At 37.0% G+C, this 24,984-nt stretch overlaps 1 protein-coding gene across 2 annotated transcripts; it reads left to right on the forward strand.

The window, feature by feature from the left end:
* The first annotated feature begins 645 nt into the window (after window positions 1-645).
* On the forward strand, window positions 646-24,984 carry LOC129887232 (isoleucine--tRNA ligase, chloroplastic/mitochondrial). Of its 2 annotated transcripts, none has more exons than XM_055962241.1 (22): window positions 646-926; window positions 1,586-1,784; window positions 1,926-2,080; window positions 2,158-2,259; window positions 6,583-6,652; window positions 7,761-7,873; window positions 7,994-8,062; window positions 8,323-8,430; window positions 8,873-9,020; window positions 10,161-10,392; window positions 10,884-11,170; window positions 11,299-11,439; window positions 11,533-11,676; window positions 13,989-14,120; window positions 15,349-15,477; window positions 16,038-16,165; window positions 16,248-16,412; window positions 16,749-16,874; window positions 19,196-19,269; window positions 23,042-23,291; window positions 23,671-23,850; window positions 24,377-24,984. In XM_055962241.1, the coding sequence occupies exons 1-22, from the start codon at window positions 834-836 to the stop codon at window positions 24,656-24,658; spliced, it is 3,327 nt and encodes a 1,108-aa protein (XP_055818216.1). In that variant the 5' UTR covers window positions 646-833; the 3' UTR covers window positions 24,659-24,984. The 2 variants fall into 2 exon arrangements, with proteins under 2 accessions (XP_055818216.1, XP_055818217.1); XM_055962242.1 differs by having other exon boundaries at window positions 23,042-23,276.

Raw genomic sequence — 24,984 nt, forward strand, 5'->3', positions numbered from 1 at the left:
CTTAAAGGCTTACTTGAGCTTACAAGATAGTGAAAGATTCGTGAGTAAGTTGTCAAGTGTCGCACAGAAGTCTTAGTTAAAGTCTAAGTCCGTGACACCTTGCTCTTTAAAATGTAGCTAAGACCCTACATATATAACTTGAAGGTCTTGATTGTGCCATCATTAATCATACTTTAGGGTTAAATAATATTATAATATGTACTTTATTATTTATATATTTAGGAATAAAAGTGTAAGTATGGTAACTTTATGGGTTAACGATTTACCCTAATAAAATTGACCCTTCACATTGATAAATCATTATTTATAAATTTTTAGTCCATTCACCAATCATTTATCCGATAAACCAATATCAATAAGTTAATAAGTCAATTTTTATTGTTGACTTATCAATTACGGATCAAATTTGAATAGCCCTAAGATGGAGTAACATATATAATTTGAAAATTATATAAAAAATACTATAAATCACAATAATTAACAATTTAAAATATTTTAGAACACATAAAACTTTTGATTGACTCTTCAAATTTTATCTATATCACATAAATTAGGACAAACGAACTAACGTATTTTAAACTTGTGTTGACATGGGCTTATGTATCTAGTACAAACTAGAAGGGTTGGAAGTGCAATTGTTTTCCAGAAAGTCACGAGCAAAGGCAAAAAATACAATTATGGGGGAGGTAAAGGGGCTAAAATCGCAAACGCCAAGACACGGCGCATAGCAGCTCGTTGCCTTGCTCAGTTATCCACAAAGCAGAGACGCAGCTTGTTTTTCCCTCTTCTGTAGTCAAAGCAGCAGCAGAAGAAAGCTTTGTACTTTCAAATGAATGGAAGCCACTTTTTTTCCTAAACGCATCAGTGCTTCAAATTCAGTTTTCCTTGCTAGAGCCAAAATGGCAATGCAAACCTCTTCTTATAAGGTTCTTTTTATGAGTTTTCTTGTTAAATAATGCCACTTTTATGGGTTTCATTGTTGTTCCCATTTTTTTTCCTTAATATGAATCTTATGAATGTCATTTTAGTTGACTATACATGGTTCGCATAAAATGGTGGGAGAAAAAATGACAGCTTTATGCAATCAAGATTCAATTTTTATTTGGTTAATTGTAACTTTGTCGTCAGAAGGCATTAAGTACCAAGTGAGGTGTCAATTTATTGTGTGCATCTGCGGTTGCTTCACTCATATTTTTTTTATTCTAAAGAGTCTTGAATATTATTGGAATGCCTGCTGTTTGATCAGGTGCTAGTCTTTGTAATTGAGCTATTATTCTATTCTTTACTTATTTATTAATGTGATCATTCATTTCTTGGAAGTAACTTTCTTTCCCAGAAGGCATAGGACTAATTGGCGTCGCTTTATTTTGTGTATCTGCAAGTGTTGTTGCTTCGCTCATTTCTCCTATGATTACTGTTGGCATGCCAGATGCTTGATGAAATGCCACTCTTTTTATACTTCATAGTTGGGCAGCTATGTATTCATTGCTTACACCTACTTAGATAGTGGTTGATTTCTTTGAATGTTGTGGCATCTTCATTTACACTTCCTGTGGCTGATGTAGAACCTTTTATATTTGCTCAGCTTTGGTCATTAAAGAGTTGTTCATCCTTAAGGGAAACCACTTCCGTTAGCCTGTTAAATTTAAGGAGTAGCTCTTCTGCTAGAGTTCTCTCTCTTATGAACATGACCCGCTACTCTACCTACTCGAATGATGATTCTTGTCCCTCTGGGAAGAGGAGATCTCGTGGACCAGTAATGGCGGCCAAGAAAAGGTCTGAAGGTAGGTTGACTTTGCTGGACAATATGGCTTTCTGAATACAAATGAATGTAGGCTATATTTAGTTATTAGTCACTTCGGTTGTTGCTGACAAGATGTGGTGTTGTAAACTGACTATCCTGCTTGATATTGTCCACTGTCCAGGGGCTAAGCAAGATGATGGGAAATACAAGGACACGGTTGATCTTCCAAAAACTGCCTTTGGCTTGCGAGCAAATTCCACAGTCAGGGAACCTGAACTTCAGAAAATATGGGATGACAATCAGGTTTTTAAAAGAGTTGTTGAGAGGAACAATGGGGTGAGTTCTTGAAGACTGACACAAGTATCTTTACAAATGATAATTGCATTTGACTAATGTTTAGAGTTTCTTAATAGGGCACTTTCGTTCTGCATGATGGACCTCCTTATGCAAATGGTGACTTACACATGGGACATGCTCTGAATAAGATCTTGAAGGACATTATTAATCGTTATAAGGTTCGCATGTAAGCTCACCCTTTTGTTGTTCTTTTTGCTGTATGTGCATTTAACTAAGTAGCAACACATTCAGTGGTTTTCTTGGGTGGTTAGCTTTCAAGCAGTGATAGCACTTTAGCTTGTTGTGTGCTTATGAATAAATTCTTGATTGGCACATTTGGATTTGGGTACCAAGTTATCAACAGTCACTCCTTTGACCATTCGGGTAGATCATATTTGATTTGCCACGTTTGATTATAGGTAATCTGTTGAGAGTGTTGAGCCGGTGAGTTACTGGCTTTCAAGTCTTGATCTCATAACCTGGAACACTTTCCTGGTAATGAGCCCTGTTGAGGTACTTTGAGATTCATCAGTGAAAATTCTCTGTTGAGTTAAATCATTTTGTGATAGTGAAACCCCTCATCATAAGGTTAATTCTGTTATTTTCATCATACTTGACAAACATAAGTCCTTCATTTAATGATGTCATTGTGTAGCTCCTGGGACAGATAAAAGGTGAATCTTCTGCAGGATCAGAAGAAAAAAGCTTTATAAGTAGCCATTTGGACATGAACTGGGAATCATGATTTGAAATCATTGATTTGAGTAGAGGTACTTTGCCATTTGGCCCCAAATAGTTTTTGGGAAAACCTTGAAAAAAACTTGGGAACTAGTGTTTGGCCATATAGTTTGCCATTACTTGGCAAATATCCCAAGTTCCCAAGTTCTAGAAAAAACTAGAACTTGGGAACTTGGGAAGTTGTAAAAAATTAAAAATTACCTCAAACTTTTATATTTTATAAAAACACCCATTATTTATTAATTCCAACTAATATTTATCTACCAACTTACTCCATTAACGTGGTCAACCAACACCATTAAATAACATCTCTATCTACCTCATCCGAAAAAGAATAGTTTGAGTGACAAGATTGAGAAAAAAAGAACAATTTGTTTTTAATGCGATTAATGTATTGTTCTTGCACATATTGTTATTTTGTTATCAAATGTTATAAGTTTTTTTTTTTATAGCGGAACATGTTCATTACAAAATGTTTAATAATACACACTTATGGGTATTTTTAATAATTTTTAAAACTTACGGGTGCAAAATAATATTTTTCAAACAATCAAATATTCTTGAAACAATCAAATATTCTTGGTAAATTTTGTGGCCAAACGCATGGTCAAACTTCACCAAAAATAACTTGTCAAGAATATTTGGGAATTTAGGGCCAAGCGCTAGCTTAAAGTTGAAATTTTGTTTGCACACACAAAGCCCCACAATTTGTGCAAACTATCAAAACCTTCCCAACTCTTATACAGTCTTACCAAATGAGCAAACCATAGTTCATAAACAACATATAGAAATATCCTAAGATGCTGCATTAATAAATCACATACCTCCATGTTCCTTTTATAAATAAATGCTTGCGATTACATGCTATTACCAACTTTCAAATATACATAATTCTACAAAGATTTATTGGTCCAATAATCAACAGTACTAGTAACTAGCCAAATATCATCCTTCCACATAGTACATACAATCTCGTCACATCGACCATGCGTTTTTTTCTTGCAAAATTTAAAATCATTGATCTTTTTTTTCTTTTTTCTTTTTTTGCCAAATATTAACTTATGAGTCAAGTTTTAAATTTTCTAGAAAATGATATAACAACTTGGAATTGAAATTCTACCTTTTAGGTGGATTTGGGATCCAAAATCAAAATTTTAAATTGAAATTGAAGTTTTTTAAATGTCATAAATAAACACAAATTTCAAACCAAAACTTCAAATTTAAAGCCCAATTGCATGACCAAACGGGCCCTTGTCAACTAAAAATATCTTAAGCCACCGCAAAAGCTTTTTCAATGTTAACAAATATAATGAAAGCTTCAACTCAATGATGCTTTTCATTCTTTATTTTCTTGATCAAGTAAAGAATGACTGATAGCAAACCCAACATACTAGGTGTATACAATCATGAGAATTTCAGACAAAACCTATGTTTGTATCATCATACTATCAGGAATTTAATCACTTTTTGGTGTACCCAGGAGGTCCCTGTTTGTATAGATGATTGTGTGACTTTTGTAGAGGACCACATTTTTGGTAGGCTTTGTACTTCTGGTATAATGCTCGTATACGGGAATTTCCCAACATCAATGAAATAACTATTTACCTTATAAAATAAAAAGGGAAAAGGGCCAAAATTACCTTTGAACTTTCTGAAATGGAGCACATATACCCTCCTTTAGTTTTCGGTATCAAAAATACCCCTCCCATCTAAGTAAAGGACCACAAATACCTTTTCTTTTAACGGACTACCACTAGATCCTACTTGGCATCCGACGTGTCAAAAAATAGCCTACATGGCTGTCCATCTAGGCCGCCAACTTGGCTAAAACACCCTCCCTTTAAATTGATGCCTTTTTCTCCATTTAGAACCCTGATTTTATATTTCTTCTACAATTTCTTTAAAAAGCTTTCTTCAATAATGGTACTAATAATTAATGAATGCAATTATTTATTGTAAAAAAAACTATTAAATGACGGAACAAAGGGAAGAAACTGACCCATTTTGTATGTACCTTTTGCACTTTTTGTGACTGATACTATGGAAAATCAGAGCAACCTCTTGGCCTAAGCCAAGACAATGCTCTGTTACTGTTACAATGTGAAAGCAACATTATGATGTTAACAGAAACAAATAGATAATTGAATAATTTCTGCTCAACTAAGATAAACTGCAGATGCAGTAAAAAAAACATTCTAGTATGACATTTCCTTATCTCATTGAGAATTTTCTATTTAAATACAGCACAAGAGTTCTTTCCAAGAATTTTCTATTTAAATATATTTCCAGCATGCATTGATCCGTACATTTCCAAGTTTTTCTTTGAAAAGATAGCAAAAGCTTAAAATGTACTGTTATTATTCCCTTCTTTCCACCATTTAATAATTTTTTTTACAACTAATAATTGCAATGGAAGAAAGCTTTTTAAAAAATTGGAGAAAAAAATATGAAATTAGGGTTCTAAATGGAGAAGGCGGCATCAATTTAAAAGGGAGGGTGTTTTAGCCACGTTGGCTGCCTAGGTGGACAGCCATGTAGGCTATTTTTTGACATGCCGGATGCCAAGTAGGATCTAGTGGCAGTTCATTAAAAAGAAAGGTATTTGTGGTCCTTTAGTTAGACGGGAGGGGTATTTTTGATACCAAAAACAAATGAAGGGTATATGTGCTCCATTTCAGACAGTTCAAGGGTAATTTTGGCCCTTTTTCTGTCAAAAAAATACATTGTGGCAAAGAAGAGGGAGAAGGGAAAGTGAAGAGCATTAGGATTTATGTGATATAATACCTAGATCTTCCTAAGTGTAAGCACTGGAAGTGAAAAAGAATCAGGCTCTTGCAAACTAAAAATTTGGGTATTGGCTAGAGATCAACCTCAAGTCACTTCCTTACTGGAGCCTGAAAATGAACATGGCAAGTTGAACCAAAACATACCTGAGTGTATGTAGCTCGCAAGGCGGCTCACTGCATTTTCACCCCTCATCAGGTGGGAAAACTAACAAAGATGGTAGAGAAAGATAAATCCTTCTATATATCTTGCAGAGTGGAACATAATGAAGACTAGCTGAACTTTGCCTAATTCTATAGTCGTTGGTGTTTATAGATAGTTTGTCGAAAGATTTGTTTTACTTCTCAGTTCTCACTCAGTAATCATTGTATGATTTGCCTACATAGTTTGAGTTGTAGTATAATATCATCTGCTTTTATCAACTAGATTTGGATAAACAGATCGTTTTGCATCCATGTTGGCTAGCTTAAGCACATGAAGCAAGCAGTTTACAACCCGTGAATCTTTAGGTAAGATTTGTGGTGTCATCTGCTTTATCAACTAGATTTGGATAAATAGATCGTTTCGCATCCATGTTGGCTAGCTTAAGCACATGAAGCAAGCAGGTTACTACCTGTGAATCTTTAGGTAAGATTTGTAGTGAACAAGTAAATAAGAAAAAGAAAAGGTTTTAGGGCTTTAACATGATGCTGCTTCAAAGTGCTATGATAGCTGTAGTATTGTTCAGTCTAGTTAATGTCTAGTGTGATCTATGTTGCCTAAGTTTTGTTATATGAACTCATCAGTCAAGTGAACACTATTCTGAGTTAACAAGTGATTCTCATAGGCTACCTTCCAGGCATTTCTGGTGCCTATAACTTATGTTGTGTTTTACTAATTATGTCAAAGTTGAAATGCTTTCTTTAGAATTAATGGGCTGTGTATTTCATATCTGTTTATTATTTTTTCGTCAAAACTCATTAGTCCTCCTGGTTTCTCAGCTTCTTCAGAACTTTAGAGTTCAGTATGTTCCAGGTTGGGATTGCCATGGCTTACCAATTGAGTTAAAAGGTAAACATCATTGCTTGTGCAGCTTCAGTCAAGTTTGCTTAATATTCCTATGCTTAACTCTAGATAGTTATTATATCAGACTGACCTTTGTTAGCAGATCTAACTAACACTTACTGGGAATGTGCTTAGCAAAGTCGGCTTTATAACTTGGTCCAGTTATTCTACTTAAAATTAAAACATTTTTTTGAAGGGCACCAATTTGGTGAAGTATGTTGCCTCTGGGCTACTTCAATTGTCATAGTCAAGAAGCAGACATTTGTTGTTGCTAAACCATTTCTGATGCAAAATACCTTGTCCAAATTTCCAAAATTGTGAAACAATTACAAATTGAAGTTGCAGATGGTTGCCTGTGCTTTACATAGAGCTGTACTTAGGGTCTATTACCACTCTTTGGTTGACTTTTGTTGTCCTTTGCGTACTCTCCTTTTGATTCTTTGACTTAACTACACCGGTATTTCTCAAAATTACAGATCATGTTTACTTCAGGTTGACTTTTCCCTGGTCAAAACCAATCTCTGAGACAATTTCCATGTTTTTTTGAGATGTAAGAAATGTAGAGCTATTATTGGTTAGAGAGCTTGTAGTCCTAAGTACAACCATGAGATAACATCCACTATTTCCCTTGAATCCAATTGATTATTTTTTTCCTTGGTTTCTGATTAGAAAGTGTGTCACAAGCTTCTCTTCAGTGAAGTATGATTCTTTTTCATAGATGGTAATATAGGGAGTAGTGCAGAGTCTTATGTGGAAATACCATCTGCCTACTGTTCTTTTCTTTCCCATACTTTATCAGTTCCTTATGATTAGTAAGCTGGCATTCTCATGCTACTCCATCTTATTCCTTAACTATTTGGCAAGACTTTGCTTTTGGAAAATGTAACTTCTTATTCTGAGTGTCGTAATTCATGCTGTACCTTTTAAGAAGAACTTTGTTTTAATTCATGCTGAAATATTTGGATTGTGGGCAAAAATTATGGAATAAGGACCAAAATGTTAGAACATACTCATATGCTTTCTCCTTAAAAGAAGACATACCCATATGCTTCTCTCTTCCATCTGTGCCCCCTAATTTGTATTTTGGTGGCATGACAGCTTATTTTAACTTCAGTGTTACAGTCACTCGACGATGATGCTAGAAAGGAGCTTACACCACTAAAATTGAGAAACAAGGCAGCCAAATTTGCAAAATCAACAGTGCAGAGTCAGATGACATCATTTAAGGTTGTTTATATTTTGCTACTTTCTGTTCTGTATTCTTTCATCATTGACCTTCTGTTCTACCTTTCTTGATATTCCGCTTTATTTCTAATGCTAACATCTATGGTCCTGAGATGCTTGCAGCGCTATGGAGTATGGGCTGACTGGGATCAGCATTATCTAACTCTTCATCCTGAATATGAGGCTGCACAGGTATGTTTACAGCAATTCTTGTAGCTCCTTCGATGTGTTTAGCCGAATCTCACATAGTTCTGCTCTTATTATTGGTCAAGCTTTTCTGGTTTGCTTTTGCACTATATGTTTTGTGTGCCTTCTCTATTTCTTTCCTTGTTATGTAAGCTAGTACTAGTGCTTTCTCTTTGACGGATAAGTTGCATATTTTTCTTTTTATATTGACAATATTCAAGCCTGTCTTACACAGCTCTTTTTTCCTATTGATGCTTCTCTACTAGATTGAAGTATTTGGCCAGATGGCTATTCAAGGTTTTATCTATAGAGGTAGGAAGCCAGTTCATTGGAGTCCTTCATCTCGAACTGCACTTGCAGAGGCTGAACTGGAGGTACGTGGACTTCTACATTGTTGCTTTTCTTGAAGAGACCTTATTTCTATGCGATTCTCGACTTGACCTTGGTAGAACTTGAATGATTTATGTGGCAGTAGGTTCTGCTATTTTTTGACTTCGACTCGGTATGTTTTGGCAGTTGAGGGTGAAACCTCATAAGTTGTCTGGGCAATATTACAGTCTGGGTCATATCATTGTTGTATCTTCCTGTTGTATTTTTTCTAGAAGAAATTTGGTCTGGTTAACATCTCTCCTCTCTCCTTTTTTTGATTTGATATATGTTGTATCATAAGTAGTTTACTGGAGAGGTTGAACAGCGTTACTTTGACCTTCTAGTGATATAGTTATATGAATGTGTATACATATGTGTTTTTGTATATGTATTTTGTTTGTGTGTATATACATGGTTCTCTCTAACATCAATGAAGTTACTATGCAGTATAATGAGGAGCATGTGTCAAAGAGCATGTATGCTATTTTCAGACTAGTTGGTGTACCAGCTTCATGTGACTTGTTGAAAGAATTCTGGCCCAATCTATGCTTGGCAATTTGGACAACAACTCCTTGGACAATACCAGCTAATGCTGGTAAGGTGTTTTACAAAATCATCACAATTTTGAACTTTCCTCCCTTTTCTTTAACTAGTCTAACTTAGAAAGGTGTTATGCTTCGAATGCCACTAGCTGGATTTTCACATCTAGGATAAGACACAGTGAACTAAGGCTTCGAGTAAAATATTTGCTGCTCGGACCGTCGTAGTTCTATGTGCTAGATATCGTAGTTGTCACTATTGTGAAATGACACATAAACATGAAATGATTAACTATAAGATGGGAAAAATTGTCTAGATAAGTGGGCATGATTTGGCACTTCACGACATAACCAATCTATGAGTAGCTTATATTTAAACACCCAAACACCAGAACGGTGCTGATGCAGTTCTCTCATGAGCTAGCTTTTGGGGATGAGTTAGGCCCAAGGTCCATTTCTTCACATGGTATCCTAGCCAAACCCATCGATCCCTGTTATGTTTTCCAGTGTTGGGCATTCGTGTTCTGGTATATACACTCCAGTTGTCTAGTCCTGTACGTGCAGGGGGTGTCCTACATTTATTTAGGAAATGGGATATGGTCTTCTTATATTATCTTATGCAATTCCCTCCTCGTGATCTAGCTATTGGGGCTGAGCTAGACCCAAGGGCCATTTCTTCACAACTGGGCTTATATCTGCTGCTTAGTGAGACTGAATTTTTTCACTTAAATTTCCGTCATTGCTTTAATTTTGAGGAATCTGCTTTTTGGGGGAGCAACTTTTGCTGAACCGGGTTAGTGTGTATTTCAGTGTCCATCTTTATGCTGCATCCTTTTTCCTGCCTTTTGAGAAATGTAGATTTATGAATTAGATAAAGTTGTGTCTGTGAAAGACTTAAGGAACCAATGTTTGATTTGTTCTCAAATTTTATAATTCAGAAGCATTTCAGGTTTGCGGTGTTGCGCTATAGTATAACATGCTAAATATATTTTCCTTTTAAGTGAAGTTCTTGTTTTGCTTTAAAATTGAATTTATTGAGCACAGTCTATTCTCTCAATAAAAATTAAGTGCTGCTAGTCTGTTATCATGTGAAATTTTGCTTGTTTTTTCTATAGTTAAGGCTCATCAAGACATGGTATGGAAATTCATTTATTGAGGTACTACTATTGTCTAATAATACATGTCGGGGTTTGCAGCTGTTGCGGTAAATAGTAAGCTTCAATATGCTGTTGTTGAAGTTTCCTCAGCATCTATAGACAGTTCTACATCTTCTGCTGATGGAAAGAAGAGGTTTGGAAATTTCATGAAGGGTGATCAAAGCCTACATCTTATTGTAGCTCTGGACCTTGTATCAACTTTAGAAACAAAATGGGGCTTGAAGCTTACCTTGAAGAAAACAGTACTGGGTTCAGATCTTGAAAATTGCAGGTGAAGTGTTGAACTTGTAAGCTTGATTGTCCCAACTTATTATTTTATGCTGCCAAATACAATTCAAATGGTAGCACCCTAAGGCGTGGCCTAGTGGTCAATGGGCTGGTAGAAGAACCATGAGGTTTCAGGTTCAGATCTCAGCTTAGCTGATGCAAAAAATCACTTGGTGATTTATTTCTATTTGCCTAAGCCTTGGTGGGGTTAACCGGTACCTATTCTGGTGGGAGGTAGCAGGTGCCCGGAGGAATAATCGAGGTGCGCAGCATGCGCCCAAACTGGCCCGGACATCATTGTTTTAAAAAAATTCAAATGATGGACCTTAAGTATAAACCATGTTGGTCAGATAGTCCATAATGAAGTTGTCAATACTGTGGTGCATGAGTTGGTTATCAAAAAAAAAAATACTGTTGTGCATGAGTTCCTCACACTTATTACTAGAGAGGAATTGTTCAATATTACATCAGAAATCTACTTCCAACTTTTCTCAGGTACACCCATCCTATAGATAAACGGGAATGCCCTGTTGTCATTGGTGGTGATTACATTACAACAGAGTCGGGAACTGGATTAGTACATACCGCACCTGGTCATGGACAGGAAGATTATGTAACCGGTTTGAAATATGGCTTGCCTTTAGTTTCCCCTGTTGACGATGATGGGAAATTTACAGAAGAAGCTGGACAATTTAGGGGTCTTGATGTGCTTGGCAATGGCAATGTTGCTGTTATTGATTACTTGGATGAACACCTGTCAATGGTCATGGTAGAGCCATATAGTAAGTGGTTACTGTTTCATTGCCTATTCAAGGTGTCTGCAACCTATATATCTTCTGTGATTCATTAAATGTTGTGATATTTTTTCTGAATCTAATCCTTGTTATTTCTTCAAATAAATGTTGTGCAGAACACAAATACCCTTATGACTGGAGAACAAAGAAGCCCACTATATTCAGGGCTACTGAACAATGGTTTGCATCAGTAGAAGGATTTCGTGATGCTGCAATGGATGCAATCAACCAAGTAACTTGGATTCCTTCTCAGGCATGTGTTAATACTTCTGAGGCTCTCAAATTTTTTAAAGATAGCAGCTGGTCCTCTAGTGGCTTTGTAACTGCATAACATGATTGTGTCCAGGCAGTAAACCGTATTTCTGCCATGACATCTGGCCGCTCTGATTGGTGTATATCACGCCAAAGGACATGGGGAGTCCCCATTCCAGTCTTTTATCACGTTGAATCAAAGGAACCACTGATGAATGAAGAGACTGTAGATCATATCAAATGTAAATCCCTCATGTTGTGATTTCCTGTACTTCTCTGTTATGCTGGATCTTCATTGGGGCATGATAAGTTTTTTGATCAGTAAATGTATTTTCATTCATACATATGGCCAAGTTGGCTGTATACAAGGGGTATACCACAAGGTAAAGAATCTACAAAAGATATGATTCTCTATAATCTCCACTCAATCATCTATACAACTAGGAATTTTAAGGCTTACACCAAAAGAAAATAAGGAAACAAAGACTACTACTCAATTGAGAGACACTTGACTCTACACCTTCAAAAGATCTCTTATTTCTTTCTCCAAGCTACCCACATTATTAAGCAAGTGAAACCACATTCCAAGCCCTTTGTTTTCTCTTCCTTCTCCAGTTCTTCCAAATGAACATCAATTTTTCACAGTATTTGACATTTCCCATGGAGTGCCAACCGCCTAAACATATCCCCCATAGCCTCATGGTTAGCCCGCAATGTAAGAGAAGATGATCCACGTCCTTGCACATGTAACACCAACAAATGTAGAAAACCTTCCACTTTCTAATATTTTCCGCAGTCAAAACCATCCCTCTAGTAGCTAGCCAAGTGAAAAAATACCTTCCTCGGCACCCTTGGAATCCATATTGCATTACATGGAAAATTCATCTCCTCCCTAACCAAGAGTTTCTCATAAAAAGACCTCATAGAGAACATTTCTTTATTTCCTAGACCTCACCTCCGAACATTAGAACGCAGAATTGACTTGCTTATGTAGTAAGGCTAGCAATCTTGAAACTCAACCATTTCCCAATCCGAAAATTCCCTTCTAAATCCCAAGTCCCAAAATGTTTCTCGGCCTTGTGTCCCCCTACTTTACTGGATTGGCAAGTCTTTTTGGCAAGATACTTTGTATAAACTCTGGAATTCATCTTTCAATAAGAACCCCCCCCCCCCCCAAAAAAAAAAAAAAAAACTATGTTCCAAAATAATGCTCTCCTCTCATCTGCGACCTTGAATGAGATAATTTTCCAAAAATAATTCCATCCCTTCATGATATTCCTCAACAGACAACAGTCAAAAGGCAAATTGATATCTCTAGTTCTCCACCCCCCTTTTGTAACCCCATATTTATACGTTGTCACTCCCCTCCACAAAGCTTGTACCTCTACCTGATCCTCCAAAGCCACTTTCCCCACAAAGCTTTGGTAAAGACCTTTGAATCTTTAATTCCAAAGCCTCCCCGTTTTTTAGGAGAAGTGACAGTCTCCCACTGCACCATGTGACTTCTTGCCCCATCCGTTGCTTCCCATAGGAAATTTCTCTGAATCCTTTCCAACTTTTCAGTAACCGAAGTTGGAGCATGAAACAAAGGCATGTAGTCAGTGGGGATGCTTGATAAAATACTCTTGATAAGCACTTCCTTCCCTCCCTTGAACAAGTATCTTTTTTTGGCACCCCGGTAGTCTCTTCTCGACCCTATGAAGAACTGGGCTCCACACTATATTATTAGGTGCACCTAATGGTACTCCAAGATATGTAGTTCGGAAGAGACCCAACCGTGTTCTCAATTTCCTTGAACTCCCAAAGAAGCCACACTGTTATCATTCACCAACACAGAAAATCTCACCGAAGAGATGCAAAAGAAAATCCATTTCCTCCAATTCTCCTCAATTCCCATTTGAAGCATGAGGGAAACTTGGAATTTCTAGTTCACGTGATCATATGCCTTATCAAGATAAAGTTTACACAAGACACCTGACACTCCTTGCTTTCTCCTTGAATCCAATACTTCGATTTCTATCCAGTGGTTCATCCAAGATCTGTTTGCCTTCAACAAAAGCATTTTGCGAAGTAGAAATAGTCTCGTCCAACACCTTTTAAGTCTAATGGGAAACACCTTAGAAATGATCTTACAGATGCTTTCCACTAGACTAATAGGTCTATTGTCCTTCATGCTCTAGATCCTATTTGGGGGAACGATAAATAGCTTGTCTACTACATTGCATATGAATCTTACTCCCTCTGGTTCAATTGTTTTGTCTTATTTTCCTTGTTATCCTGTTTAAAAAAGAACGTCTCATTCCTTTTTTTTTGGCAACTCTTGCATTCTAACTTTCCACATGACATGTTTTAGTCCACAAGATTAAATGACATTTTGGTACATTTTACAATTAGCTTAAGACCATAAGATTCAAAAGTTTTCTTTACTTTCTTAAATTCCATGCCAAGTCAACAGACAAACCATTGAAACGGAGGGAGTATTAAAATATTAAAATCGTCAGTTTGCATTTAGACTATGTAATGGTAAACCTTACTTTGAATCGTGATTTTGCAGCTATAATTTCCCAAAAAGGAAGTGATGCATGGTGGTACATGTCAGTGGAGGAATTACTTCCTGAGAAATATCACGATATAGCATCAAATTATGAAAAAGGGTCAGATACGATGGATGTCTGGTTTGACTCAGGTGATATAGCTTCTTTCAGTACTCTCTACCTGTTGAACTAGATCAAACAATTTCCTTTGTGGGATAAATGTTGATCATCGATTGTTTGAAACTTTATGGCACCATGGGACATGGGTAAAATCTAATCGTCTGGGCCAAGAACTCGCATGTCTAGAAGATAAAAGTGGCGAAAATAAGGATATTGAGATAGATGTGTGGGTATACTAGGAGAGATAGGATCAAGAACAAAGATATTTGAGACAAGGTGGGAGTGGCCTCCGTAGTGTATAAGATGAGGGAGGCGAGATTGAGATGGTTCTGGAATGTGAAGAGGAGATCCACATATGCCTTAGTGAGGAGGTGTAATAAGTTTGCTATGGTGAGTCTTAGGAGAGTAGAGGTAGGCTGAAGAAGTATTAGGGAGAGGTGATTAGACAGGAGCTTACTGAGAACATGACCCTAGATAGGACAATATGGAAGTCAAGGATTAGGGTAGAAGGTCAGTACGTAGTTGAGTGTTGTCGACTTTTCCTTATTAGTATTATTATTAGCACTCTCCTACTACCTTATTTTTCGATTTTATTATTACATGTTGTTTTCTCTCTTTAGTTATCATAGTATTTGTTGTTGTTGTTGTTTTTTTTCCCATTATTTTCTATATGGTTTCTTCACTACTGTATTTTCTTTTCTTATTGATTTTGATATGCTTTACTTGATCTGAGGGTCTATCGGAAACAACCTCTCTAGCTTCATAAGGTAGGGGTAAGGCTGCATACACACCATCCTCCTCCGACCCACTTGTGGGATTACACTGGCATGTTGTTGTTGTAGTATACTTTTATTCCATCCTTCTCTCTCTCTCTCTCTTTTCCTTTTTGTGTGTGTCTTCTCTGTTGTCTTTTCCTTCTCTCCCCAGACCCCACTTGTGGGATTACACTAGGTATGTTGTTGTTATGTTGTTGCTTCTCTGTTGTTTCCCTGATGTTTATAAGGGTTGGGTGATTGATCCATATCCATGTGTGCCTTTATTGTTCTTTGTCACCTAAAATAACTCTTAAGTCCCGAATGAACCCAACTGAGTGTTAGGCTGAGTCAAGCGGACTTGACTACAGCCAGGAGATTATTGGAAAGAAACTAAACCTCTGTCAGCCGTTGTTCAGCTTAAGTTGTCTAACTATATTTCATGGTTAGTTCCCTAATGTGATTTTTCTTTAGCACTAGGATTATAAGTTAACCTCTGTTTACTCAGGTTCCTCGTGGGCTGCAGTTCTGGACAAAAGAGAAAGCCTTAATTACCCTGCAGATCTGTATCTTGAGGGGACAGATCAACATCGTGGTTGGTTCCAGAGTTCCTTATTAACAAGTATTGCCACAAAAGGTAAGGGGCATTTGTCGTCCTCTTCTTCATCCTTTGTAATATTAGTTAAGCTTTAGAGAATCTTTTATTAGTCTCTTTTTCTCCCGTGGAAAATATCAAGCTTGGCTATGAGAAGTAGGAAAAGAACAGGGTTATATTTGAACTTCCAGGGGAATTGGTGATCCCTTGGCCTCCTTGGTCTTTATGGCTCTTCAATTTCTACATCTGAATCTGTGACTATATTCTCTACTCTCTGCCTCTCTGCAATTATTGATAAAGGTCTCTCCCCCCCCCCCCCCCCTCCCCCACTCTGTGCAACTTCATCTATAGACCTATAGTGTAACCATCTTGTCTCCTTAAACAGTGGTAAGTTGTATTCTGAAAGAGGCTAAAGGATTTGGAGAAACTTCTGTAAATTGGAGACAATGACAGATGATGCAAAAGAAGCATATTGTCAAAGTACTTAGTACGGGATCTTAGTACATGACAGTAATTACTGATTTCATTATTTTTAGGTTTTGTCTCTTCGACGTGTTGCCCTATAACTGCAGTAATTTCCTCGTTGCATGTCATAATTGCAGGCCAGGCCCCTTATCATGGTGTTATTACACATGGATTTGTACTGGATGAGAGGGGGTTGAAAATGAGCAAATCTTTGGGCAATGTTGTTGATCCAAGGATGGTGATTGAAGGAGGGAAAAACCAAAAGGTATGTTGCCAATTTACAGCAATTTTTGTGCAAATCAACCTGTTCTTGACAAGAAATGACATATCTACTTTACCTTTGACAGGAAAATCCTCCATATAGTGCTGATGTCTTAAGGCTTTGGGTTTCAAGTGTAGACTATACTGGCGACATGCTAATTGGACCTCTAGTCCTTCGTCAAATGTCTGACATATACCGGAAATTGCGAGGAACACTCCGATTCCTTCTAGCAAATCTCCATGATTGGAAAGTAGGTTAAACAATCTCAATTGAGGTCATTTCCAAATGAAAATGTTTACACACATGTTCTAATTACATGTGCAGCATCATCTTCTTTTTTCGCTAAGCTCTCTCTCTCTCTCTCTCTCTCTCTCTCTCTCTCTCACACACACACACACACACACACGCAAACACCTAGAGCATTTGCAATCTGTGTTATAGATCCCTCTTATGCTCGACTCTTGAACTGAGTATTACTTGTTACTTGTTAAAGTTGATGATTTTATTAGTTTTCTTGAATTAGATGTTCATACTTAACATTGTAGTTTTCGAAGGTGAAGTATTATTTGAAATTTTCTTTCTGCAGGCTGATTATACAGTTCCGTATAGTGATCTTCCGATGATTGATCAGCATGCATTATTCCAGCTTGCTAATGTTGTGAACAACATTAGAGAGAGCTACGATAGTTATCAGTTTTTCAAAATATTTCAGGTATGGTTTCTTTAAAAGCCAAGTTTATGTTTCAAGTTCCTGAAATGTGATGACTCTAAAACTTTGGTTACATGGAAAAAGGAACTTGTTTGATTGAATATAGTAAGAGTGCATATCTTTGAAGAAAAAGAGGAGCTTAACAGTTTCTGTTAAGTGCAAGAGTTGTCATTGTTTAAACTATGTGCATTACTCTCAGTGCGTCAGCAGATGAGAATATGGCTGTTACTAGCAGATTAGTTGTGTCGTATCTGTGTGTCAACATGAGCTTATTGTTTAGGTAGACGTGACACTTTAGCAGTGACGTTTAATGATATAAACACCATTTACCAGTCACAGTAAAAGTCAAGTCTTTCATCACTAACAGTGTCAAAGTTTCAGAAGATTAAAGCCTGAAGTTTCCTACTTGTTCTAGTTTTACGATAGTTATGCAAAGTCTGAAGAAACTAGAAACTAAACTGAGATTCTTTATTCAAGTATATAAACCATGTCAGTTCCAAAAATAAGGAACCATTTCAGCCACCAATCACACATCAAAGTCAAGATCCTGCCCAAAGTTAGAGTGTAAAATCTGAAGTTCTCTAGAGGCCGTCAACTCGCTGCAGTTGTACTTCGTAGTGTGGAGAACAGAAGATAGTTGAAGAGTTCTGGTTTCATGGAGGACAAAAAAGGGCAGCCCGGTGCACTTAAGCTCCCGCTATGCGTAGGGTCTGGCTGCATGGAGGATATTTTGGGAAAATGATAAAGGCTTAGCACAAGAAGTATGGAAGAAAGTATTTGTTCAACAGATGAACAAGGTAATACAGAAGAAAATTAGAAGGTCAATATCGAAAGTCCTTAGGATTGACGACAAGGAACATAACACACCGATTCTGTTGAATACAATGATTTTTATTCAGCAAAGGAACATTTTCTTTACTTTTTTTTTGAGAAAGTAAGGAGAAGGGGAGGGGAGGGGAGCAATAGTAAAGTTGTCTCTGAGTGACCTATAGGTCATGATGGCAGCCTACACCAAACTCCATTGGGGTGTGGTTTTTCCCTGAACCCTGCATGAATGCGGAATGCTTTGTGTACAGGGCTGCCCTTTTATTTTGGAGAAAAGTAAGGATCTTATTGATAGTGCACAACACCAAGATGTGCTGACAAATATGTACAAGTAGAGAAAATAGAAAAGATACCCTAAAATCATCTAAGGATTCCATGAATCCTAACAGTTATTCATCCTCATTTACAGTTCCTTTCTACACCAAAAGTAAAACAAAATTATAAAATAAACTTAATCTTTATGAAAGAGTTAACACTATCTTAAAAGCACCTTATGTTTCTTTTTGTCCAAATCATCCACCAGATGCAGGCTCTTCATCCTCATTTACAATTCCTTTCTACACCAAAAGTAAAACGAAATTATAAAATAAACTTAATTTTTATGAAAGAGTTAGCACTATCTTCAAAAACCTTATGTTTCTTTTTGTCCAAATAATCCACCAGATGCAGACTGGTGTTAAATTCCACCACTAGTGAATGTGCATTTCTATAAGCGGTTGATGAAAAACCATCAACTTGTTAGGAGTTAGTTTTGGCTTTCCAATCGCATTATTGGTGGATATTTCTGCAAAATAGAGAGGGAATTGGTTGATTCTTATCTAGTGCTATGTTGGATCACTGCTGAAACAGAATAGCTTGAATAATTCCAATGGAAGGTAACTTAATAGCCTGTCTTGAAATGGTAAGGTTAGATTGAGGAGGATTTCTGGAAGAAAAGCTCCATGATACACTAAAGGAATGTACACATTCATTGTTACCTAGTTTGTTCTATTCCAGCACAGTGAGGAGTCTCGTCATGGTCAGGTCTTTTAGCTGAGAATGTAGGTACAAGAGCAGCAAATTCTTTTTGCTGGAAATGTAGTTGCAGCAGTGTCAAGGGTCTAGTGTAAAAACGAGGAAGGAGGTTTAGCTGCTATAAAGTGGCTGCTGCTGCTGTGTGTGAGAGAGAGAGGAGAGAGAGTGAGGGGTGCAGAATGTGGGGCCGGAATAGATTGAGGCAAAGACACAGTAGCAATTTCTTGTCAATATTATGGCAAGAAGATAACAAGGATCCTACAAAAATTGACATATTATTCCAGTACAATGCAATCTTTGTCAGTTAATGATTACGGTCTTTACAAATATGTAGCATTATTTCTTGTCAATATTGTGGCAATCTTTGTTGAAATGACTCTAATTATCAGCTGATGGTCTCAGTTGTTTTGATACTTATTTACTAATTTCATCCCTTTAATGCCTGACATCCATTTTTATGTTATTATTCTTTATTGTCCGTGCAGGTGATTCAGCGCTTTGTGATAGTTGACCTCTCAAACTTCTATCTTGATGTTGCGAAGGATCGGCTTTATGTTGGGTAATACATGTTGCATCTCTACATGCTCTTCACGTCTTTTTCTCTTCCAAGCTTGTCTAAGGTTTCAAGTCCTGGAATTTTTTTAAAAAAATAACAAAAGAATATAAAACAAAGCAAGACATAATGCTACCATATTAAAAGAGCTTTAAATATAGTAATTATAAGGATTCCTTTTGCAGTTTTGGTTCCTACTGTATAAGGTACTTCTGATTTATCCAGAAGTTGCTTTTTGGCTCTTAATCTATTAAACCCATTCAAATGCCATCAAAATGAGCTGTATTTAGGTACTTTTCATACAATATTTTGGAAAGAAGAAAAATAATCAGAAAAAAGTGATACCAAAAGAAATCTGCTGCTGGTAAGAGATAATCATTGACTCATCAGAGATCGTCAGAGTGGAGACAATGGGAGCTCAGAAGGCAGGAGCTGCGAGGGAATGAGTAGGGGCAGATCCATAATTTTGTGTTTATTGGTTCTAAGTTCTAGAACAGGCTGTTTACTGGTTTCTGGATAAACTATTTATACGTATTAAGTGGATTCTTAGCACAATTAAAGGATTTTGGCTAAAGCTACTGGATTTCTGCCGCAACCGTAGCTAGAACTCTAGAAATCTGCTGCTGGTAAGAGATAATCATTGACTCATCAGAGATCGTCAGAGTGGAGACAATGGGAGCTCAGAAGGCAGGAGCTGCGAGGGAATGAGTAGGGGCAGATCCATAATTTTGTGTTTATTGGTTCTAAGTTCTAGAACAGGCTGTTTACTGGTTTCTGGATAAACTATTTATACGTATTAAGTGGATTCTTAGCACAATTAAAGGATTTTGGCTAAAGCTACTGGATTTCTGCCGCAACCGTAGCTAGAACTCTAGCATTGCGCTTAGGAAGGAGGGAGAGAAACTGCAGTAAAGGTGATGGAGATAAGGCATCTGTTGGGGCAGGGAGCAAGGGGTGTAGAAGGTGACAAGGGAGAGGTAGCAGTAGATGGGTGGCTCTGCTATCAATTGTCAGTTTGGGTGCACCTTAACAACTAAAGAGGGGTGGGGGTGAATTGGGGTCGCAACAGATTTTCTCTTAACTCTTAAAATTTGCTTAACCCACTAGTGAATCTGGTTCTATGTTCAGTTTAAATACAGAAACATAAAATGCGAAAATAATAAGAACACGAGATTTTTACATGGAAAATCACCCAGCTCAAAAGGTGCAAAAACCACGACCTATCCCGGTAGGATTTTCCTCCAAACCTGAATTCAAATTACGAAATCCTTGCAACCCTAAGACTTACCTCTAAGCCTTGACGTCAACAGTCACTCGACTGCCACACTCCCCTAAAGTCAACTATGACTTGGAACGCACCGTTCTTTACTTCAAGAACTTGCAAGGACATCATAATTGTTTTCACTACAAGAACCTACTACATATGACTCAACAACTATTCTTATCACTAAGAACTAACAAAGACATCACAACTGTTCTATTCACTAGAACATCAGCAACCTAGATATACTTCTTAAAAGAAGATGGTTACGACTTGATAAGCCTAATACAATTGAATTAGGACTGGACTCAATTGAAACACTACACAAGGACCGTAGTCTTCAACTAATTCTTCACTCTCAGATAGTCTTCAGATCTTCCATGAACAGCTCATTGCTTGAAAGCTTTAGGACTTGTTCTTTTTTCTCTCAATGTGTGAATGAATGATTTCCTGGAGGAAGTATAGAATATATACTCTTCTTGTTAGTAAGCACATAAACAAGGAAACCATATATCTCGAAGATCCTGGAAATTAAGGAAATCAGAATCAACTCCTATTCTACATCCGAAAAGATTTTTTAAGACGCGACTTTTCAAAAATATCTCCTTCATGTGGAATCCTTTTCCAATTCAAATACCATGAAGATCCTGTAAATATCTTACATATTATAATCTGAATAGTACAGGAAATATATAAATATACTTTTTCGTATATTTTCCGAAGATATCTCAGTACAAGATATTAACATAGATGCAGTTTTTCATAGCATGTAAGAACCATGGAATAAGGACCTGGTTCTTTCACATCTTCCTTCACAGTGTGCATCGTGTTTGTTAATCAGACATTAATCTCAATAATGTGTAAACTCGGTCAACTGGAGTTGGATGCAGGACTAGGGAGGAGAAGCAGGGAATTTGGGAAGGGTTGGATTTTGGGTTGCTTAGAGTTGCTGGTGTGGTGGATCAAACTATTCCTTGAAATTTAAATCAGTTTGTTTGCTTTATTTTCATTTGGATAAGTGTCAAATGTTGGAGTAGAAGTGTCACTTTCCATTAAACTGAAAGGAAGCCAAATTTACCCTCTTATCAGAGGGGCCAAAGCTTGCAAGAATTCCTGCTGCTGATATCTCGGTTAATGAACTATCCTGTTTGTTTTATTGTAGGCTTGCGACTTTAGTTCTTTTATTCGATCAAATAAATGATCGGAATACTAATTTCCCTGAAGCTTGAGCAGTTCATCAAAGCACAATTAATTTCATTTTATGGACTACTAAGAAATATATCAATGCCTCCTCATGCACTCTTTTATATAGATGGAGGACAGTTAGTTTGGGCTGTTTCTGGAAGCCTGATGTGTAGATTATCTGCTATAGAAAAAGCAACAGAACCTTGTTCCAATATATCTTTCCCTGATAGGTTTTGACTCAATTTGATGTGGCATGCTAACTTGGTTGACAGTCGATTACTTCTGTAGAATGTCTTAGTAAGTATCAGATTTATCTTATGTAATCTCTACTGAGATTTTGTATGTTTCAACGCGTGTTCACGTCTTTAAAACTGCAGTTTGATGGTATAAACATGTTTACTAAGAGTCTTTGCATCAACTATGAAACTTGAGATCCTAGCTACTTCTCTTAGGGAAGTTGGTATTCTCCGTCTTCAATTCTTGACTTGAAGTCATCATTTCGGTTATAGGTATCATGTCTCGTATATGAGTTGTTGGGTTTTATCACCTCTGTATATGAGTTTTGAAAGATCTTCTGAAAATTGACTTTGTGTGGGGGATTCATACCTTGTTCTTCCTTTACATTGAGGCTTCTGCTGCTATTAACTTTCTTTATATTAGAAACTGTAGGTCGAGAGCTTTGAATCCAGACTTCTGCTTGTTACATGAACTCATTAACAACTCGTATTGAAATCTTAGTCAGATGCTAGTGTAAATTAGTTGAGTTGCAGTTAGAAATGCATGCTTAAGTCAAGATATGTTGCAGTGAAGAGAAATCCGCTGTGCAGTAGATGTGTTTTCTGTTAAAATTCTCAGGAATCTGCAGAACATCTGTTTTTTCATTGCAATCATACAAAGCAGTAGCGGGATCTGTTCCTGAATATGAGTGGTGTGCAATAGATGATGCCAAAGAATGTGAAAGGCCTATTGGTTTGTTGGCAGAATCAGAAAGTCAGGAAACAAATTGAAGCAAATCTGGAAAACCGTACCCCTCTGCATCTTTTGGACCATTTTGTTGGAAAGAAATAAGAGATATTTTGAGAATCAGAAGAATCATTTAGCTATTGTTAAAGATAAAGTCTTCAATGTGTACTTTTGGTGTAGGGGAAATATGGTAGAAGACTTGCTGTAGAGGAAATATGGTAGAAGACTTAGTTTAGTACATGGATTTTATAGAAGTTTTGAGATTGTAACAGATACAACTATGCTGTAGTTTGTATGCTTTGAGTACTTTCTTGCTACCTTTATAATGAATTTTAAATTACCTAATAAACATTTTTTTGTTATTTTCAGGGGGAGTGCAAGTCTTACAAGGAGGAGTTGTCAAACAGTCCTTGAAGCCCATTTGCTTTCAATAGGAAGGATAATTGCTCCCATCTTACCCCATCTGGCTGAGGATATGTGGCAGCATCTTCCTTTTCAGTATACTACTGATGATGGGCATGTTGCTAAATTTGTTTTTGAGTCAAGATGGCCTGAACTAGATGCAGAATACCTTTCCTTTCCAGAGGAAGAAGTTGACTTATGGGTAAAAATTCTTGAGGTAACTGTTATACATCTGAGCCAGCTAACCCACATAGTTTGGCCCAATACTTCTATCTGGTACCTGTTGGTTAAACTTAAGTTTGGCCTAGTATTCCAATCTAGCGACCAGTTGCTTAAGGAAGCTCAAAGGGGGCTGATATCTGCATATCTATGATGCCATACAATAAATCCACAGCGAACTTTGGTAGCTTTAATAATTTGAGGGAGAGAATGATTGTCCATTACATCAGATTCTATTTTGTTTAATAACTTAAACTATTTGTGGTTTCATTCATGATGCCAAACATAGCCTATTTGGTTTCTATTGAATTGTCACTTTCTTCAGACTACTTTATCAATCATTTTCTGATTATGACAATTTGAACAACTATGACCAGCTAAGGACGGAAGTTAACAAAGCATTAGAAGTAGCTCGAAGTGGAAAATTGATTGGCTCCAGTTTAGAGGCCAAGGTGTATCTCCATTGTTCTAATGAAATCCTGGCTGAGAGACTAAACAAAATGTGTGAACCTACAAATGAAGCAGATGCTTTACATCGCATATTTATAACATCTCAGGTATACTGCAGTATTTATTTTAACTCTGTATAGTTACTACTTAATGCAAGGCAAGGCTGCGTACAATAGACCCTTGTGGTCAGGCCCTTCCCCGGACCCCGCGCATAGCGGGAGCTTTAGTGCACCGGGCTGCCCTTTTTTTTATAGTTACTACTTATGCTTAAGGTTCTATAGGCCTTGGTATAAATGCATCCATTACATGTCTTTTATGAGTACCAGCCTTCCCCTCTTTTAAGTGTTCTCACTGTGTTGTTGCCGAGCTCACGTGAGCTTGAAAAAAACTAAATTGGATCCTCTTGAAAACCTACTTTTGAATTGCCATCATACATGTTTTTTGGGCTGGTTACACTTGCAACAAATAGTAATCTTTTCAGCTGAATTCTGTTACACACGTGTGGTAGTAGTCTTACAATGTGAAATACTTTGTCTCTGTTAGGTATTCTAGGCCTCCATAATTGAAATGTCTTCTTTGAGTTCATAATGTTGTGGTTTCCTTTGATTTTATACATTCTTGCAATTTCTGCAGGTGGAGATTCTCAACTCCTTGCAAGATGAAAGGATTAAAGATGTTCAGTACACTGGAGAATACCTCATGGAAGAAGGGAACAAAATCTGGATCGGTGTATCTCGTGCAAATGGCTCGAAATGTGACAGATGCTGGAATTATTCACCTCAAGTAGGTTCTTTCACTGAGCATCCTTTGCTATGTGGCCGCTGTCACAACGTGGTTATCAGTCTACAAACTCGTGATGTTGATGATTTATCCAAGGTCACACAGAGTGAAGCAAAGGAGGCTATAGCACAATGAACTTAATCAATACATTATGGTCCACAAATCTGGAGGTTTACAACTACTACAAGCTTCACATCAAACTGTAATTTTGTGTCTTCAAAAAGTTTTAATTTCATTACCAAATGTGAGGCACAGCCCAAGTCTTTCGTGTGATTCACTAGAATAGAGAAAGAAATACACAAATAGAGATCTCTTTTATACAAGTTAGGATGGTATTTTTGTACATGCATTGATGAATAGAAAAATAGTGATTTAACTGGTATTGTGATGTTTTTGTAATGGATTTGATTCAGACCCTGTTTAACAAACTCAAGAATATATTATAGGATTATTTTAAGACA

The sequence above is a fragment of the Solanum dulcamara genome, chromosome 4 (assembly GCF_947179165.1).
Source record: "Solanum dulcamara chromosome 4, daSolDulc1.2, whole genome shotgun sequence".
Taxonomy (NCBI): domain Eukaryota; kingdom Viridiplantae; phylum Streptophyta; class Magnoliopsida; order Solanales; family Solanaceae; genus Solanum; species Solanum dulcamara.